This window comes from Trachemys scripta, chromosome 7 (genome assembly GCF_013100865.1).
Source record: "Trachemys scripta elegans isolate TJP31775 chromosome 7, CAS_Tse_1.0, whole genome shotgun sequence".
Classification (NCBI taxonomy): Eukaryota; Metazoa; Chordata; order Testudines; family Emydidae; genus Trachemys; species Trachemys scripta.
This window is the reverse complement of record NC_048304.1, coordinates 97,097,869-97,118,538: the sequence shown is the minus strand read 5'-3', so window position 1 is coordinate 97,118,538 and position 20,670 is coordinate 97,097,869. Positions and strand designations below refer to the sequence as shown.

General features: G+C 40.1%; 2 protein-coding genes across 6 annotated transcripts in view; both read left to right on the top strand.

Annotated features, from left to right (window-relative positions):
- Positions 1-20,670, top strand: part of KNDC1 (kinase non-catalytic C-lobe domain containing 1) — a 123,559-nt gene that overhangs the window by 32,978 nt on the left and 69,911 nt on the right. For 4 of the 5 annotated variants that reach the window (XM_034777260.1, XM_034777264.1, XM_034777263.1 and 1 more), the window contains 4 exons: positions 3,036-3,182; positions 5,809-5,926; positions 6,358-7,373; positions 15,193-15,307. In XM_034777260.1, coding sequence (XP_034633151.1) covers positions 3,036-3,182; positions 5,809-5,926; positions 6,358-7,373; positions 15,193-15,307 — 1,396 coding nt within the window. The remainder of the gene's footprint in view (positions 1-3,035; positions 3,183-5,808; positions 5,927-6,357; positions 7,374-15,192; positions 15,308-20,670) is intronic. The other variant, XM_034777261.1, reaches the window with a different exon arrangement.
- Positions 1,384-2,571, top strand: LOC117880790 (adiponectin receptor protein 2). Its single transcript, XM_034777265.1, has one exon. It carries the CDS (start codon positions 1,384-1,386, stop codon positions 2,185-2,187), a length of 804 nt encoding a protein of 267 aa, XP_034633156.1. The 3' UTR covers positions 2,188-2,571.

Sequence of the window (20,670 nt, the reverse complement as noted above, 5' to 3'; positions counted from 1 at the left end):
ACCTAGCACTAACTTTTAGTCTGTACCAACTTTAGTTAAGTGGCAGAAGGAGAGTGAATAGAGCCAGACCTTTGTGTTTAGCTGCAGTTTCTCCCTCCGGGCAAAACTGTAAATATTTTCTATTATTCTTATCTAGATTTATGTCTGAGACTTTCAAAACATGTTGTTTTAGGTGACGTTATTCTCATCCACTTAATAGTGCACTGGTGGATTCAGGAAAAAAAGTGTAATGTTTCTAGGTGTCATGGAAAAGATAGCTAATTGAGACAATCTTCTGCAAAACAGTTGAGTAAATTCTAAGGAATATTCAGTTCTCTTAGATCAGATCATATACAATTCACTGACCTAACTTTGTCACAACTATGATGTTTGCTTACAAAAAGGGATGGTACTTCTCAGTTAAGCAAACAGATCAAGCCCTGTCCATACAAGTCTGCAGCCCTTATGCAAAGTCAGGCAAGCAGTCCTCTGGTTTGTACTTTCATGAGTTTGGCTGGAGGAGCCAGGCCTGTTCTAGCTGAACTACCTTGGCTCATGTTTGACTCTGCCTCCTGATAGAGTAGCTCCTTCCTCCCTTGCCTAAAATGAAGGCAATTCTGCCATTTAGGAAGATCAGAAAAATGGGTTGGCCTAGAGGACTGGATGAATTATAAAACATGATTAACTCGGTCAAACCAAGGCAGTTTGTAGTCTGTAGCTTCACTGTATAGTGTATAATTTGGTCATGCTTTTTAACCCGTGAGGGCAATATTCAGCACCAGCAAAAAGCCTGTCTACATAACTTCCTCCTCCGAAGCTACACTCACATTCAATTGTGTACTTGGTTAGAAATGTTACTATATTAGAATAGTGTGCTCTAAACTGAATTTGAAAACACAATACAGTCTAAACCAAATCTGAAAGTGCTGGCTTACTGTTTTGGTTCTTTTTCTTTTTGTTTTTCTTTTAACTAGAAAAATTAAAAGGTTTCTATTATCTGGATTATATGACAAATTTAATACTTTCAAGTCAGATTTTGAAAAGTACTCAGCATTGGCCTAACTCTATTGTTACTGAAATCAGTGGGATTTTGCCATTGACTGAAGTAGGAGCAGAGTTAGGCCAACACTGAGCACTTTTCAAAATCCTACTCTAAAATTCTCATGAGACCATAAAATGAGGATATCACATGGATATTGTATGGCCTGTGTCCATTTATCTGAAGTGAACTACACCTTTTACTACATTACCAAGGCCTGTGTCAGAAATCAACTTGGGCACCATAAAATCTTCCCATAGTCTTCTGTTTTGCTAGGTGTCATACACATAGGAGGTACAAAGCTTTTGTATACAAAATGTATCTGATATAAACTTGAAACTTAACCATCAAAGGTCATAAAGGTCATGTTGCATGGACACAGACCACCTATGCCCTCCTTCCGCGCTTGCTTCAAGAGCATCTTCAGAATACACACAGAGACTGGCAACATCTGGACACATCTTCTTGGTTGTGTGTTCTTCCTATGTCTGGGAATCTTCTACATGTTCCGGCCAAACATGTCATTTGTAGCACCTGTGCAGGAGAAGGTAGTTGTTGGAATGTTCTTCTTGGGAGCCATCCTTTGCCTCTCCTTCTCCTGGCTCTTTCACACGGTTTATTGCCATTCAGAAGGTGTCTCTCGGCTCTTCTCCAAGCTAGATTACTCTGGCATCGCACTTCTCATCATGGGCAGCTTTGTTCCATGGCTGTACTACTCCTTCTATTGCAACCCTCAGCCCTGCTTCATCTACTTGATCGTGATTTGTGTCCTGGGCATTGCAGCCATAATAGTCTCCCAGTGGGACATGTTTGCAACCCCTGAGTACCGAGGGGTAAGAGCAGGAGTATTTCTGGGTCTCGGCCTCAGTGGTGTCATCCCCACCCTGCACTTTGTCATCTCTGAGGGCCTTCTCAAGGCAGCCACAATGGGGCAGATAGGCTGGCTGGCACTCATGGCCTGTCTGTACATCACTGGTGCTGCGCTGTATGCTGCCCGTATACCAGAGAGATTCTTCCCGGGCAAGTGTGATATCTGGTTCCACTCCCATCAGCTGTTTCACATCTTCGTAGTGGCCGGAGCTTTTGTGCACTTCCATGGTGTTTCAAACCTTCAGGAGTTCCGTTTCACAGTTGGGGGAGGCTGCACGGAGGAGGGAGACATGCAGTAAAACCTGCCTTCAGCCCAGGATCATAACCAAAACAGTGGACTGCAAAGAGGCGTTGATGTTAACTGGCTAGTGACGCGAACACCTGAGAATCCAAGCCTCATGTAATGGGATATGGAAGCTTCTTGGGATTTCTGACACGAGAAATTTATACCTCAAACAATGGAGTGAATCAATTTGAAGACCAGGAAATTCTTAAACCCTAACTTATTCTTGATCTACAGATTGAGCTACAGAGGACCGTTTCCAAATCGGCTTCTGTTCAATGCCATATTTATTTGTAGAAAATGGGAGGGATGGCTTAGCAGTTTTCTTTTTTAAATCTAGGCTAAGATTTATATCTTCTTTAGGGGCAGGGGAAGGAGCTGATTTTAGATGCTCTTTTGGGGAAAAAAACAAAAATCTAGGGGGCAGGGATAGCTCAGTGGTTTGAGCATTGGCCTGCTAAACCCAGGGGTGTGAGTTCAATCCTTGAGGGGGCCACTTAGGGATCTGGGGCAAAAATCAGTACTTGGTCCTGCTAGTGAAGGCAGGGGGCTGGACTCGATGACCTTTCAAGGTCCCTTCCAGTTCTAGGAGATGGGATATCTTCATTAACTTATAAAAGAAAAGCTTATAAGTATGCAACCTGATATTTCTTTTTATTTATGTTATAAAAATGTTCTTCCATAATATTGCTAAAAATAATAGTCCAACTTTTGGACACTGTAAAAATAACACAAAGTATGTTTTTCACTTTCAGCTTCTGCTAGGATAGAAGTTATCCACATAAAATGAATAGGGATATGGCTTGTTTTCTTAATGGTGAATTGATAAGATATTAAATAACTTTAATTTTAAACTTCATGCAGGCACATATCTATTCTTTGGGTGCAACACTGAAAGCAACAATTGAGTATGTGACAGAGCCTGAGATGGAATCAGAGTTTGGGCAGGATCTACAGACTCTGCTGGAACAAATGCAAGAAGAGAATCCTGAAGATAGGCCAGATATTGAGGTAAATTATCCAGCTATGATTTTTCTAAAATTTTTTAGTAAGCTAACATTTTCCTTACATGTGTATAAGACATGAAATTAAAAAAAAAAATCTCCTATATGTCCAGGTTGTATAATTGACCTGAAATGTCTTCTGAGTTAGAAAAATTCTTTCATTTCCTTCATCTCCAAAGTCTTGGCTATAAATGTAGAGAAGAGAGGAAAAATTACTTCATGGTAATTGTAGTTCCCAGAAGGTTGTACTAGTAAGATATGGATCCAAAGTCTCCCATATGCACTATCGCTTGAGACATATGATTAGTTTCTTGAGACATCTACTTTTGAAAATGTTAGAAATAAGTAAGAAAAGAGGATATTGTACTACAAAAGAACCCATATTGTGGCTCTCAAATGTTACTTTGAGTGTATACAACAGGGGGATAAGAGAATCAGGCTTAGGATCATTCTACTTCTGGGCATTTCTGGAGCATTCTTTACTGATAAGTACTAAATAAATAAACCTGTGTTTTATTACTGATGAATTTTTCTGTAATTGTACAGCTGTTTTGGCAAACTGCCTCTGATTAGATGCCTTTTTAACATTCTAAATGTTTGTTTTACCATATTTGTTCTTATTTTATTTGTTTCTAATTGTTTACCAAAGCAATTCATAGATGTGGCTCTCAACCTTTCCAGACAACTGTACCCTTTCAGGAGTCTGATTTGTCTTGGGTACCCCCAAGTTTCACCTCACTTAAAAACTACTTGCTTACAAAATCAGACATAAAAGTACAAAAGTGTCACAGCACACTATTACTGAAAAATTACTTACTTTCTCATGTATACCATATAATTATAAAATAAATAAATTGGAATATAAATATTAACTTGCATGTCAGTGTATAGTATATAGAGCAGTATAAATAAGTCGTTGTCTGTATGTAATTTTAGTTTGTACTGACTTTTTTTTTCTAGTGCTTTTAATGTATGCTGTTGTAAAACTACACAAATATCTAGATGATCTGATGTACCTCCTGGAAGACCTCTTTGTACCTCTAGGGGTAAATGTACCCCTGGTTGAGAACCACTGGTGTATAGGATTTTGCGAAGTGATGTATTCAAAGAATCCGTATTTTAAGTATTGGTTCCTTTACTCTTTACTATTTGACTTTCATGCATAGTTTTGCTTTAATTTGTGTTTCATTAATTTTCCATTATATAGTCCAAGAATACCAGGAGGTTTATAACTTGATTTTTCTTTGCCAGTGGGTCTCAACTTGTTCCGTATGATAAGGCTTTAGACCAATCTTTTCCACCTGAGGTCAAAAGACTGCAATCAGTCCTTTGGACAGATTCTTTCTCTCATTCTGCTCCCTTTATTATGTTTACTTGCCATGAAGACAGTGGGAACCACCTGCTTTTCCCCTTCTGGGGATCATCCCATCATGGGGCAGTCCCCGTGGGCAAAAAGCTGGCATGGTCAGCTCCTACATCTTTCCCCATACCCTTGATGCAGGCAGGGAAGTGATTAGAGCATATATTGTGCTCACAGCTATCCCCAGATGACATATGGCCCCTGGGAAACTGTTGCCAACTGGTACAACTTAGACCATTCCCCAGACTGCTTAATGATGGACTGGTGCAGAAAATCAAAGAGCTGTAACTGATTGGTTGTTCTCAGCTTCTCCTCTTTCTGTCCTCTCCTCTGGGCTGTTCTGAGTGGCTGCCTGGGGTATAGTATCAGGGGGTAGCCGTGTTAGTCTGTATCTACAAAAACAACAAGGAGTCTGGTGGCACCTTAAAGACTAACAGATTTATTTGGGCATAAGCTTTCATGAGTAAAAACCTCCCAAGGTCTGTGAGAGTGAGACCTTGGGAGGTTTTTACTCACGAAAGCTTATGCCCAAATAAATCTGTTAGTCTTTAAGGTGCCACCAGACTCCTTGTTGTTTTTGCCTGGGGTATGGAAGCCAGTCCTTTGCAGGTACTCCCCTAGGCTCAGGCTAGCCAGTTGAAGCCTTAGCTACCTGTCCTGTCCAGTCTGGCATATAAGCAAACAATGGGTCAACCAGAGCCACTTTCTTCCCTCCTGGTGTAACGTAGCAGGTGATCAGAAGGAGAGTCAAAGCAGCTGCTCAAAGCCCTCCTGGAACACATCATCACTGTTCCTGGGGCTGATAGCAGTAGGATGCAGTTGGGAAGGTAGTGCTCCCCACCTCCTCTGCTTAGTGACAGCCAACTTGTAATTAAATAAAAACTTTCATGTGAACACAGGCCACAATTTAGAGCCATTACAAAATAGTATACTTATTTTTATTTTGAACACGCAGAGTAAATTATTTATAGAAATTAAATTTTAAAATAGTTATCTTTACCAGTCATTCCTAATATTTCCTATGTCTAAAACTGTGATACATAACTTGAAACGTTACTTTAAGTATTCTATAGTAGCCCATGCTAGAAATAATTTATAGTTAACAATGTAATATACGTACAATATATTGCAAAATGTAGGTCCTATATACTAGTATCTTGTTAAAAAATTCCAATGTGCTATATATGATAACATGATCACTTTTAAGCCAAAAACTTGGAGAATTTATTTATCTTAAATAACCAGTAAATGTTTTAACTTTAATTGTCTATAGAGTATCATATCATTATGTGAAGAAAAATTGAAGTTTGCTTCCTCAAGTAATATTTGTCGAAGTCTGTCTGCTGTTGGAAGAAGGGTGCTTTCAATAGAATCATTTGGTACTTTTCAAGGTAAACTTAATTATTTCAGATTAAAATAATATATTTCAGACAGTCCTAACACGTGAATAGTGAAATCAAAGAACATGATCTAGAAGTCTTATATTCTGTCGCTGTACTCATTTTCTGTTTAGAAAGAAAACATAACCTATTTAATAACATTTGGATCAAAATATATGTGGATTCTCTTTTATTAAGAAAAAGCCAAACAGTCAGTGACAATAATAAACTTACACTGAACAATTTTCCATTATGATTTATGATCACGCTCTCTAAAATTTTGTCCTTTCTGATAAAAATGACATGTTCAGATAGTCTTGTTTCTATAATGTACTTTAAAATGTGCTATGGGGGCAAAAAAGCTGCAAAGCATAAAAGAAAAGTCTTAGGAAAGATGAAAGATTTAAACACGTTTTAATGTGAACATCTGTTTTTGCATCTAGACAGCTGTGATAACATGTGGAAAGGAAAAGTGTGCCAGACAAGTGTGGGATTTAAATTGTACACAAATGAAAAAAACAACGTAGAAGGTGATTCCTCTACAATGGGAGACATGACAGCAAGCTATCACAGAGACTCTTCTGTAGCCAATGTGGCCTTGAATGCAAGAGAATGTGGTTTAAAGGAAATGCAAATTGATCTGAATAATGACAGATCTCAACATTCACAACTTGCAACTGAAGTTAGAAAGAGCAAAGAAGAGGACAAGCATGTAATATGTAATGAAAGATTTGCTAACATTGCTTTGGAGACAAAACCATTTACTAATGACCGAGAGAGAGAGGTTTTTAAGAAAAGTTGTTTGAGAAAAATGAAAACTTTTCCAAAGCTACCGCTTGAAGTTACAGACACAAGTAATGTTTTCACATCTCTAACAAACAGTGGACTACTGGCTCATAAAAAACAATCACTAACATATGAATCAATACCTCTAGACAATAATCAGGTTGCTGCTTCAGAGGGAAAATGTAGTCCATTCAATGTTAATAATCCACCAAGAATAAAACCCAAGAATTACCAGGTCTCTGATCTTCATTTAGATGCATCTTGTGTGTGTACGCAGGTCTCTGGCATGTATCTAGAGGAATATATGCCATCCTTTAGTGGTAGAAAGAAAGCTTCTCTTTCATGTAATCATATAGAAGAATGTTCCCATGCTACCTCCGAAACTCGACATATCACTAATACATTAAAAAAAACAGATCAATCAGCTGCTGGAGCAGAAGTGGTAAACAACTATATGGCACTGGAGGACTGTATTGAAACTTCTCAAGGATCAAATGAAAATTGTTCATCACATTTTAATAAGATGGCTTCAGTGTTATCAACAAAAACCAATAAGAATGGATATGGGTCAAGCCTAATTAGTTCTCCAGAATTACTCACTGGTGTGATGAGTACAAACAATAATGAAAATCACTGTGGAAGCAGAGAATCAGAAGTCAAAAGTAATGAGCAGGTAGTAAAAACAAAATCTTCATTATATAGTTGCTGTAGTCATTTATGTGGAGAGGAAATGACTTGAATACCATGTGTTATCCATGTTTTTCCCCAAATTAACATAGCTATATAGAGTAGAACCTCACTAATCTGCACGCTTTACAATTCACATGAATTTGGTCTGTCCCCTTTTCTCACCAAAGATTTATAAGTAAGGCCTGAAGTAAGGTGTCCTGATTGCTAAGCCTTCATCATTTTAATATTTTTCCAGGCTGTACTTGTATATGCTAGTATATTACAAAGTGGCAGCATATAATTTAAATTAAACTCCATTTGTTGGGATAAAGCACAAAGTGTATTTGGATGGATTATCTTTGGGTGTTTGTTTTGGGGCAGGGGGGAGGAGGGTTGTTTTTAGGAGGTTCATATGTTTTGCTGACTCACAAAATTCACTAAGTTGTAGTGGACCTTCCAGGCACTAATGAGAATTAGAGTACTTAGGTGAGCTCCTGGCTTTATTGAAATCTCTGACAAACATGCCATTGACTTCAATAGGGCCAAGATTTCATTCCTTTTTGTCTTTTAAAGCCACATATATATTTAAGTTTATTTCAGAATTGTATAAAAATTCTCATATTCATCTTCCATTCTAAAAGGCCCTTCTTTATATGTGCTATGTTACATTTCATAATATGCATGTATTATATGTGTACGTTGACCAAAAATGTTTTGCTTCTATGAACAGCCAAATAAAGGCGGGGAGGGGGGGAGAGGAAGAGTTGATTCCATCAATGTACTCTACTAGACAGTTGGGGCACCGTTGCCTCCTCCCCCTCAAAGTTCTCAGGGTGGACAAGTTTGGTCTCTGACTAGATGGTTTTCTCTTGTGTCACACTTTAACAGTCATGAGCAATCCATGGAATAGGAGAATTTGTGAATACCTACTCTGGTTGTTTAAGCTTCTCAAGTCATGCTGTGACTTGTGCAGAGTGAGCATCATGAATGTTCAATTCTCATGCTTGATTTGCATAATTTTGCCTAGGCTCGTTTTGTTTGTTTGTTTGTTTTTAACTAAATTAAAAAAAATTATTCTCTAAAGGAAAGATTGATCAAACTGCCTTCCATAACAGAGTGTCTGCCGCATATCAGGTCTCAACTCTGAGGTATCTACCCCCTCAGCCTGAATAGTAGCAAATAACTAACAGATATCTAACTGAAGAGCTTGTGATGCAGGTAGGCTCCTGAATTATCAAAAAGGAACTCTATGTTGGAGATTTTATACCCTCACTCCCATCCCTACCCCCACATTGTTCCTGCCTATCAAGATCACCGTGCAAACTCCATAGGGTTCAGTTTGCAGGGAATTCTTCTGACTATAAATACGGTGTCCCCTGTGTTCTATTCAAACCCCCTTGGACTCTTGGATAAGATCTGTTTGTTGCAGGTAATTATTTCAATTTCTTCTGATCTTCTGTTATCACCCATTTATTCTACACACTCTTTGGGGGATGGGGAAAGTCAGATCAAAAATCAATCTTGTATCTTTTTTTCCATGATGAAGTGATTATCAGTTCCTCTGAGTTTCCATGTGCCTACTTTTATTTCATAGTCACATTTGTGTGTGTGTGAATGTATAGCCTACTCATTCTGGACACAAATTTAATAAGTGTTCATTACTTTTCACCTCCTCTCTTCTGGGTGATGAGTAGCATCCTTCCCCACCCTTGAATTCAGTGACAAAACTCTCATTAACTCTCATGGGGTAAGGATTTCACCCTGGATGTTGCTCCAGTTATTCTAATCCTCAAAGGGTAGTAAATATGCTCTGAGCAGAAATGACAGACACCAAGCTTGTGACAAAGAAGGCCACGGATCATAGAGAGGTACTGTAAGTAGAAGGAAGGGTTCTACTGACTCAGGTTCTCAACTTCCTGTCTTAGTGAACAGTCCCACATAAAACTTCAGGCTCCAACACACAAACACTTAATGCTCAAGAGACCCTGTTAAAATCCAGAAGCTCTCCTAGGCCTTTGTCTAACATAAGGTCTAGAAGAAAGTCTATTATTTAAGGAGAGGGCCATTTCAACCTACCAAATTATTTCTCAGCGAGTTCTAGGTTTTTTACAAACAAGATGTAGACAAAGGCGTTGCCATATGTTCTCTAAGGCATTGTGGCACTGCTCTGGTGACCCTTAAAGGGAACCATTGACAACAACCTCTGTCCAAACAGTTCATTCAAGTTTAGAGTTAAGCTGCCTTCTTAAGCAGAAGTTTTCCCACCTACAGACTAAAAGAGTTGAGGGCTCTTTGTAAATCCTCCTTTTGAAGGAAGTTCTTTTAAAGCTTCTAGCAACTGTCTTTTTGTTTCTAGCAGCAAATTATTTTTCTCCTCTGGTTTCTGGCACATGGTAGCCTTTGCCTACAGGCTCTCCTCCCCATTTTAAAAAAAAACTTTATTCTTACAGAGTAGCCCGAAGTTCTGTGACATCCTTTGTGCACAAGTGCCATACCTGATTTCCCCAGTGTCAGAATTCTTATGTCCTTTTTCCAGCAGGGCCAAAAGAAACTTCCGGATTTCTACATAACATTTTTGTCTTGGTATTGAACACAAAATTTGAGTCAAAGATTTTTAATTTACTGCAATGAACAAAGAGAGGGGGTGACTCCAATAAGAATGTACTTTGCCAGCTTTTCCCCTGAATGGGTAATGCTTATGTGAACACATCTGCAAAGCTACTGTATACCAGGCATTATATAATAGATATGCATATGTCTTCAAATGCAATTTTCAACAGAACTGTTCTAGCTCCAAGTATTCTCTAATTAGAAAAAATGCTATATAAGTCCCATCTAGTTAGTGATTAACCTTGTCCACTCTGGAGAATAGACAGGTTTTTTTCTTATCTGTCAATAGTATTTTTCCAGAGGACATCATCTGTCTGTCTAATACCCTAACCCTGCTTCCTATGTGCTTTACAGCCAATTGGGGGTACTAAAGTTGCTCGTTTGCAATTGTCCTGCTTCTCCAATGTATCTTGGCAGGGCACTTAGTGATAGCTTGCCATTCCATAAATAAACATTTATCACTTCAAGGTTGAGTGGGGACCCTTTATTTCTCTAACCAATTTCATTCCAATCAGGTGTGTCTCATATCTGTGTTTTTAAATATTTTTATACAAATATTATGGCTTTCACACCAGAGAGCCACTAACAGGAACCTGGAGGTAGACTATTATGGTGCTCAAACATCTGTGTTCTGTTAGTCACTCATATCTAATCAAGTGTGACAGAAGTGAAAACCCACCTAGGTAGAGAATGACATTGACCATTGGTGAAATATCATTTACAGGTAAGAAAAATTGTGTATTCCCAGAATGGTGTTCCCTAGGAGAGGGCTAATGTGTTATTTATTGCCTTATTATCTGTTTACAAGATGACCGCATATGTTCGCATAATATACTACTATTCTTGGCATAAAAGGCAGGCATAGTTCAGATATTTATTATTCCCAGATGTTTGGGTGTATAAAACTAGTATCAACAGTGAATTATAAGAATATCACCAAACATTTTTACTTTAGTCTTTTACCAACATCATTCTCCTTAGTAGCCAGAAGGGGCATACAATACATACTAAAGGATTTTCACATTAAAGTGAAAAGTCACTAATGCCTACAATATATATTAATCTAGAATATACAGTAAAAGCTGTTTTATCCGGCACTTCACCAACTGGAAAGCTCTATATACCGGCATTTCTGATCTTCATTGAAATGCTGGTTAGCACAGGGCCAACAGGGGGTTGGGGCGCGGGAGCGGGTGTGGACTGCGGGCTCTGAGAGGGAGTTTGTGTGCAGGAGGGGGTGCCGGATCTGGCACCCCACTCACCTGGGCAGCTCCCTGCAAGTGGTGACCTGTCCCAGCTGCTCCTAGGCTCAGGCGTGGCAGACGGCTCTGCACACTCTTTCCCCGCCCCGCCCTGAGTGCTGGCTGCGCAGGTCCCATTGGCTGGGAACTGAGGCCAATGGGAGTTGTGGGGGCTGCACCTGTGGGCGTAGGCAGTGTGCAGAGCTGCCTGCCATGCCTCCGCCTGGGAGCAGCCGGGACAGATTGCTGCTTGTGGGGCACCGCCAGAAGTGAGCACCCCCTGGATCTGGCACCCTGCACCTCCTCCCACGCCCCAACCCATTGCCCCGAGCCCCCTCCCACATCCAAACTCTCTCCCAGAGCCTGTGTTCTGCACCCCCTCCCATGCCCCAGCCCTGCACTCCCCCTCCCACACCCAAACTCCCTCCTTCTTAGTTAACCAGCATTTTTTTTTACTTAGCAGCACCCTCCCTTCCCCCAACATGCCAGATAAAACAACCCAAACAAAAGCTACTCTGATTAAGAATTTTTTTTCTTAAAAATTGGGCTTGTAAACCATTTCTAATATGAAAAGGATACATTTCCAAAAAATGATACAATTTGAGAATTTCAGAAATAAATAGAGAAAATCAGGATTTTGCACAGACTTATGCATATAAGTATATTACTAATGGTGCAGTACTAAAGAAGTAGGGATGTTGCATAAAGTTGATATCAACAGCCTAGAGGATTCAATGGTCCTGCATGCTCTGAATACAGCCTTCTGAAACTTGCATTGCTGGAAGTCTGTAGTGCTATTTCTGAAAAGCTTAAATAGGCTTTTAAACTTGTTTTAAAATGTCCCACTGAATTCAGTGGAACATAAGCATGAGCATAAAGTTAAATGTATGCTTAAATTATTTGGGGAATTGGGGCCATAAGTAAAAAAGTTGCCCCATAGCCATAACTAAGGAAAGCAACACTGCTTACCAAGTAAACTTCATTTAATTGGACTTGGTGCAATTATTTTGCTCAAACAAGAGTATTAAGTATTTTCTGATAATATGCATAGTGCTCATACTTAATAATTTGCGCAAGGAGTAGGGAGAATAAAGCCCTGATAGTGGACTCTGGAGGGGCCTTCCTTTTCTTTCCTGTTTCCCCTCTCTCCATAATGACAACATTTAGGCATTGCATACCATCTGGAATAACAGTAATCTTTGTCTAGCAGTATCTGAATAACAGCCACCCAGAAGAATTAATAGCAATATAGGTAGAAACCAAGGTAACCTCATTATGGAACTACAGGATCCTCTATAGCCAGTGAAACTAATACTTCTAAATAACTACAGTACTTATTTCATCCCTCTTTCCAAAACTGAGATCTAGGACACTTGCCAGGGAAGTGTCACTCAAAAGAATACCAATTAAATAAAATTAAGTAACCTGTAACTTGCCTGCATCTTTTCTTTTCTTTCCCCATCCCTCCCACTTCTATTTTTTTCTTATTCTCTCCCTGTGCGTATCTGATTCACTCAGTCACAGATAATGGTGGTATTTCTCTTGTCTAGTATTTACCTTGTTACATCCTTTTCTTTGCTGCCTTTCTCTTAAACAGCATTTCCATTCCTATGATTCTTGTCACCTCTTCATCCATTCTGTTGTCCACCATTGCTTGCACACTCTATCCTGTGGTAAGCCTTTCCCCTTTGCTACCCTTTTTAAATTTTCTCAACTTTCCTGCTCCAGTCAATGTTCCTTTCTTTCCTTCCTCTCTCTCCTTCTCCCTGCATGTAATGAGAAAGTACAGGATGTCTCTTCTCCCCTACTAATTTGTGTGTTTCATATTTACTCCCCACATCACTGGAGCCTTAATGGTGGATGCTATTGCTGAAGATCAACATGGGGGACTGGGCCATCTTCTTCCTCCTTCCTTTGCCAGCTATTCATTAGCTCCTCGCTGTGGTCAGAAGCACCTGATATATGGAGCAGAGGAAGCAGTCAGGTGAACAAAAGGAGGGGAGGTAGCATCAGCTTTCTGTGCAGCATCTTTGAGTTCCTCTAGGGGCAGCAGGCTGGAAGTATCAGTGAGGAAGGTTTCCTCTCTGCCCTAGCAGCTTCTCTGATGTAGAACAGAGTAGCATGGCCTCAGAGGGAAATGTGGGGAAGTTGTCATCACAGTATTTGTCGACTTGAAAGACTCTCTGAAACCAAGCAGCACTCCCAGACTGTCTGAGAGTTTCTCCAACTCTGGCAGTTTTATCCCATGGCTGAATTTTAAATGTTAACACCTGTTGTCGTTTTAAAGCCTCTCTCCAGGAGGAGGTCATAGGCACAGCTCAGAGACTTGTCAGAAGTATCATTGTATGAAGAGGGGAACAAAAATGGTAGCCATAAGGGACATCAAAAATCCTTCATACCAAATGTTGACCACTTTTCAAGTGAGGGTCCTGTAGCTCAGTTAGTGTCTTGTTTTTGCTGTCTGGCGAACTTTGAGAAGTTGGCCCCTTTTTAAATTATTTTTAAAGAGTCTTGTTTTTATGCAGCTGACTCCTCTTAACTATTTAAATAGCTTTCATCAGCTTTTTTTTTTTTAAACAAGATCAAGAAACAGAATTGTGGATGAGCTCTTGAGCTCTGTGTCAGGCTCAAGAATACTGGTGATGGCAAAATTTGAAAATCAAACTTAATCTGATCAAGTTGGATCACATTTACCTGTAGTGAAGTTAGCTATGCTTTTTTTTTTTTTTTTTTAATGCAACATGCTACATGTGGTGTTTGGTAGAGAGAATCTAACACATGAAAACATATGTTAAGAGCAGACTACAAAAACATAGCACTTTAAAAAGTTATTGTTGACTGTACATCTTAACAGTTAATACAGAGTTTATACAGTTAACTTTTTAAAGGGATGTTTAAAAGGTATTAGGCCGAAGTATTTACCTACCTTGATGGCTGCCTCATGGTGAAAGTCAGTGTACCTGCAGGATTCCAGGTATGAATATAATATGGCTTCTTCTCCCAAGGCTACTGATCCTTGGTCTGATGAGAATGTTTGTTTTTATAATCCGTGACTTGCATCAAACTGTTGTATATGTGACTGAAGGTAGTAAACCTCTGTTATAGTTATGAAACTCCAAAGCAAATATTCATAAATTATAGCCTAGGAAGTACCAGCCCCTATGAAGAACAGTAAATATTCTCTTGCATTTGTACAATAACACTTCTTTATACTAGGGTGATGGTCAAGTGTAAACATCTAGACTGATAAACAAGCTACAACTTTTAGTGATACAACATGCCACTGGTGTAAATTAAATTGTCAACAATTATTAAAAACAAAATAATGTTTTTACTTCAAAATAATTCTGACATTTCTGTTGTCAATGTTGTGTAACTTGTTTCACAGAAGTACAAGAAACTTTGATGAAATCTTTAAGGTAAGACCTATAATGCTGCTGTCAAGATAGATCAGGATTTCTGCTCTTTGTAGGCTAGGCAGTAGAGCCCTTCATGGAACTATTCTTTAATCCCGCTCCTACTATTATGCCAGCGGTCCTCTGGGACCCACAGGATCCCAGTCCTGCTGCAGGGCTCTATGCTAGTCCCATGCAGGGCTCTGCTAAGCAGTGTCCCTTTAATTATTTCTGTCATGCTGCAAAGAATCTTTGTATTGTGATAAGCAAAAAGATTTCAAATAGATCAGCTCTCCAGAGATACTTTTTTCCCTTTCCTGTGAAAGCTAATTTGAATTACAATTTTTTCTGTGTATTTCAGAAGTTTAGAATTAATTCATCTTGTTGTTGTGCAAAGATTTTTCTATGGGAAGTTACCAGTGACATTTATTAACACTAACTGGAATAAAATGCGTAAGCCCAATGCCTTTAAAATGTGTGCATTTAGTTTAAGGTACTTTTTATCAAAACATCAGTAGATATTTTATTTTTAGAAATGTATTTTCTCATAACTTTTTTTCTTTGATTTTATTTTCAGTGGGTCTCTCTGAAACTTCTTTTGTCTCGGTATGGTAAGCCATTGAAAGACTATGAACTCTGGGCATTATGTCATGAATGCTTATTTACTCTACAGACTTGCATAGATTATCCAGGTAGTGCCTTTATGACTTCTAAATACTCTATATGTATATTCACTTGCATAGATTATTGTCGAGTGTATATATCAGGATTTTTCACTGCATATACCTATTTAAATGTTTCTTCTGCAACTCAAATGAAACCTGAAATTTTAAAATACTGTGATTAACTTCAGTTATAGAGGCTGTGATTTTAAAATTATAGTACACTTGGAGTTAAGTTTTCATGGGAAGACTATATCTCTTTTTTACTGAACTTTTGGTATGTCTGAGGAAATGTATAAAGTAAAGAGATTAATTTCCCTGGGTGAGAGTCTGTGCGGAACCTTTAACAAGCCCATGGGGACCTCTGTAAGTTCCAACAGCCTCCTGGGATTTCATAGTGTTCAGGATCTCCACAGAACTGTGTGCTCAGGCCGTTCCCCCAACCATGTCCCCGTTCCCGAGGATCTGACACCGTGGGGAATCTTTCCACAGCTGGAACTTGAGCATTTAAGGTCCCTTTTTACTGCTGTGCCCTTTAACATAAAGAGGCTGAGGTGGGGGGTGAAGATTTCATGTGTGTCCTGAATTTTAGTAGGAATCTTGAACATGTTTGGTCCAGCTTACACTAATGATAAACCTGAAGAAGCTCTAATATAAAGAGGGGGGGGTTGTTTTGTTTTGGGGGTTTTTTTTTGCTTTCTGTTTGTTTAAAAATTCTGCCTGAGGTTATTGGTTAAATCAGTAGCGAATGAATATAAACAAATCACTAGTAAAATACAATAATTCATAGCATTTTTAGGAATGCGTTGATTGTCATTTTTATCTTTTTATAATATAAAAATATTACAAAGAAAATTAGCTATAAAAGTAGATTTTTGTGCACTTTAAGCTATGCTGCTCTTGGTGATTTCAGCACCATGGTGCATGCCCCTAATGTTTGGAAAGCCTCCAAATTACTGCATATAATGAGCCAGATTCTAATTTAATATGCCTAACAAACCTCTGCTACTGCGCACATACATGTATCCAGAGCAGCTGAGTTTCAACATACTGAGATCTGAACTTTGTCTAGCATTTGAAAATTAAAAACTGTTTAAATAAATATTAAGGTTGTGACACAAACCAGTAAATGGGAGGGTATCCTTTCTAGCATCTTCATTTTGGGTCTTCTGCCTTTCAGCATGAAACTTTTGAGCTGAATATTGTTCAATTTAGACCTGTTCTGATAAGGCTGTGTGTTTGTGTATATATAGTTAGATACACATTATAGAACAGCTTTAGGCTTCATTTGCTACTTAATGAAAAACTCTTTATCTTATTGATTTTTGTGAATACCCCCTTCCCAGCACAATCTTAAGAATGATTCATTTTACATTGAGTCTTTTTTAAATATGTGTATTTTTTAATCTCCTTTGTCTTAGTTATGGCAGTGAAAGACTGATAAAGTGAGGAATGATGACAGTTTAAATGGCAATAGGAATCTGTCTGACTTGATTAACTGTTCATTTCCAGACTCTTTAAAAAAAAAAAATAGGTTTCTGTAATTAAATTCATTTTAACCAAAGCTTGCTTTTTTTTTCCTTTTCAAATTTGGAAATGTTTTTTAAATACAGGATCACATTTCAAATTAAGCTTATCAGATATATGCCAGACAGTACATGAAATCATTATGTGAAAAACTATATAGTAAATAGTACTTGCACAGTATACTCCATTTTGGTATTAGTATGTCGAATGAGGAAGTTAGGTGTATTAGATTTCTTTACATATTATATGCCCCCTCCTCAGGTTATCTATTTTGATGTTAACCTGACTGACTGCCAGAAGTTCAAAAGAGACTGTTGAGGGAGAAACAGCAGAAATGAAACAATGACACAGATAAGAGCTCTTTGATGAAACAATGGATGGGCTTTTAATGGGGATGAAACTACCTGACTTGCTCCATCCAGGCTAGAATGGTTTACTTTTCCCAAGGGTGAAGCCTGGGATAAAAGAGGGTGTATCTAAGGCTGTGTCTACACTACCACTTATGGAAAAAACACTCCCTTGAGAGACCTAAGTATTGCATCAGTGGCAGTGTGCACAGCGCTATGTCGGCGGGAGAGAGCTCCCACTGACATAGCTACCACCACTTCTTGGAGGTAGTTTAATTATGTCAATGGGAGAGCTCTCTCCCGTCAGCATAGAGCGACTACACGAGAGATCTTACAGCGGTGCAGCTGCATCAGTTCAGCTGTGCTGCTCTAAGGTCTCTCATGTAGACATAGCCTAAATCTCAAAGATCCTAGAAAAGGGAGGTGTTTTGGATAACTAGAGGAGACACCCAGGGTGTCAGTGAAAGCTGACAGATTGACAGACACGCATGTGCTGTGAGCAAGCCAGGTTTTCTCCCTGTCAGGAATGGAGTTAGCTGGGCTGAGGGGAACTTACAATGATTAATACCCATGTGTGTTGGCCTCTTGTTGTTTGTATTCTTTTCTCTATATGTTTGTACCTTTGGTGAGAGAATAAATAAAGCTTTGTATTGAAGACGCTGTTTGTGTCACTGCACACACGTCACAGGCTTCTGAAGGGAAACTCTTACACTTGCCAAAACAGAGTTGGGGCTGTGTCAACACAGTGGAGAACCAGCGGGGTTGCAGCCAGAGAGCCAGTCTGAGTGGTTACCGGTCTGTGTGGCTCTATCCAAAGTGAGGTGCAGGAAGCCAGACTTGTCATCTAAGGTGTGAACTTGAGGCACAGTTTGCCCTGTAGCCATGACAGATACGTAGAAGAATAAACTTTTGTTAGCATGTGCAAGCCCACCTAAATTTGCAGCTTAGTTGCTTAACTGACTTAGTCCTGAAGTGCAGTGGAAGAAAGCTGTGTTGCTGGTTGAAAATAAACGCTACGTCATGGGTGTTCACAATTATTAAAATATATACCTTAGAACTTGCCATGTAAATAGCCTAAGGCCATGATCCCACAAGGTACTTCACATTTGTAGGCCCCCATTGTCTGCAGTGGAGACTTGCATGGGGGTGGGGTTGCCCACACAGCAGCTAATAAAGTTAATAAACAGATACCTCTGGACCACTGTGATACAATACTTTATACATATGCTATTTATTTTATGTGATTGTGATACCAAAGTATTAAAATCTGTGTTGTAATTCAGACAAGGAAAGAGTGAATTTGCACATGCAGCTGGAAAAGGACACTACGAACCTGAAAATAACATTTCCATATGAAAATGTTGAACCAGTAACTCATAAGGCTACTATAACTGAAATAAATTACAACAAAAAGTTAGTACGTTTTTCCGCCTGTAGCTTCATTTGTTTACTTTGACAGCACATTCAGTATAATCGACTTCACTGGTTTGTTGGTCAGTTTCACATCTTGTCTCTTGCATGAGAGTGATGACATCACTTACATACTGCTCTAGGGCAGCTTGTATGGCTCTTCCCGTAGTCCTGCAAGAAGGTGTTTAGCACCAGAGCAGAAGTCAATCTGAAACAAAAGAGATTGCAAACAGGTATGTTCATAGGGAGCGAGAGCAATAGTGAACTGAGTTTGTATGATAGGGACCTTCTTGAGTTTATCCAAAAGACTGTTCTAAACATACGTGATTCTGCTGTCTTACTAATACCGTACAAGTTGCGTTTTCTGGCACTTTCTAAACAGGAAAACTCTAGAAACTGGCATTTCAGGGTACTAGATCTGGGTGGCGCTCACCTCAGCGGCACCCCACAAGCAGCGACATGTCCCTGCCATTCCTAGGCGGAGGCATGGGCAGGCAGCTCTGCGTACTGCTTCTGCCTCAGGTACCACCCCTGCAGCTCCCATAGGCCGTGGTCCCTGGTCAATGGGAGCTGCACAGCCAGTGGGCGGGGCAGGGTAGTGCGGAAAGCCGCCTGGCTGTGCCTCTGCCTAGAAGCAGCAAGGACATGTTGCCGCTTGCAGGGAGCTGCCTGAGGTCGAAGCTGCCAGAGGTCAGCGCTGCCTGGATCTGGCACCCCAAAACCCATCCCGCACCCCCAGGGCCGGCTCCAGGCACCAGCTGAGCAAGCTGGTGCTAGGGGCGGCAGATTGTTCGAGGTGGCATTCAGCCCAATCCTAGGGTGGCACGGCCGCTTTTTTTTTTTTTTTTCCCTGTTCCAGCCGCCCTGTAGGAGGCGGCGGCGCAGAGAACCAGAGCGCCCTGCAGGGCAGTCCTCTTCCTTCCCTCCCCGCCAACCAGAGCGGAGCCTTCGCGGCAGGAGGCAGCGCAGCGGGAGGGGCTGCGTGGCAGCGCCCCTGCTGTAGCCCTGGCTGCCCCCTTCTCTCTCTCTCTCTCTCTCTCCCGCCTGCTCCCTTCCCCTCCCGCCCCCGCAGCCGGTCCCCCTGCACCCCTACTTGGGGTGGCCAAAAAGCCAGAGCCGGCCCTGCACACCCCAGCCTCCTGCCCCGAGCTCCTTCCCACATCCAAACTCCCTCCCTGAGCCCCCTTAGTTATCTGGAATTTTGCCTCGCTGGCAACCCCCATTCGTCCAACATGCTGGATAGCATGTCTTTTACTGTACTTAAAACAAACAAACAAACAAACTTAATGACACACTGTATACAGGATACTCCTGTTATAAAATTGATTTTTAATTATTTTTTTAAAAATCAGTATCCCTTTTAATTTTAATGCTTCCTGCCTTTCCCAATGCTGTCCTATGTGTAGGCTGCCCTTCTTGAGCATATTTATAAGGATATATTTTCCTCCTTCTGAATCGTTCTCAAACCCACTTTCCAAATAATTAGCTAACTAAGAATTTTTGAGGTAGCTCAAGTGCATTTAAAACATCCTCTAAATTTATGTATTTTGAACCTGACCCTACACTGGATTCTGGTACTATGGATCCCTGCATGTACATTGAGTCCTTTATTGGGACTTTGATTATTTCCTTTCCTCTTACCCTTTGTATGTTGCTTCTGGGCTTTGGCCCAGATTTTATGATTGGATACATGGAAGATCCTTCCACTCTTGCAGAGCCCTCCTGACTTCAGTGAGGCTCCAGGGTTGCCCTGCATGGATCAAACTGGAGGTTCAGGGCTTTAAAATCTAAACTCGTTGGGGGCAAGGACAACATCTAACACAATGGGGTCCTAGCCCTGTTGATGCTTCTGGGCACTGCCTCAGTTGATATAATAAGTAATAGCCCTCCACTCCAGGAAAGCATCCCTCTTCAGGACAGTACCAAAGGATGTGATTTATATCCTATTGATGACAATGGGACTTAAGCATGTACTTACAGTTAAGCACTGTTTAAGTGCTCTCCTGAATTGAGGCCAATAACTTTTAATTTCCTCGCTGTTCTGTCTTAACCCGCTCTGCATGGATTTGTTAACTAAAGAAGGACTTTTTCACATTTTTCTCAGAACAT

Excerpts from the sequence above, each read along its gene's own strand:
- LOC117880790 (XM_034777265.1), top strand. The coding sequence starts at position 1,384 with ATGTTGCATGGACACAGACCACCTATGCCCTCCTTCCGCGCTTGCTTC.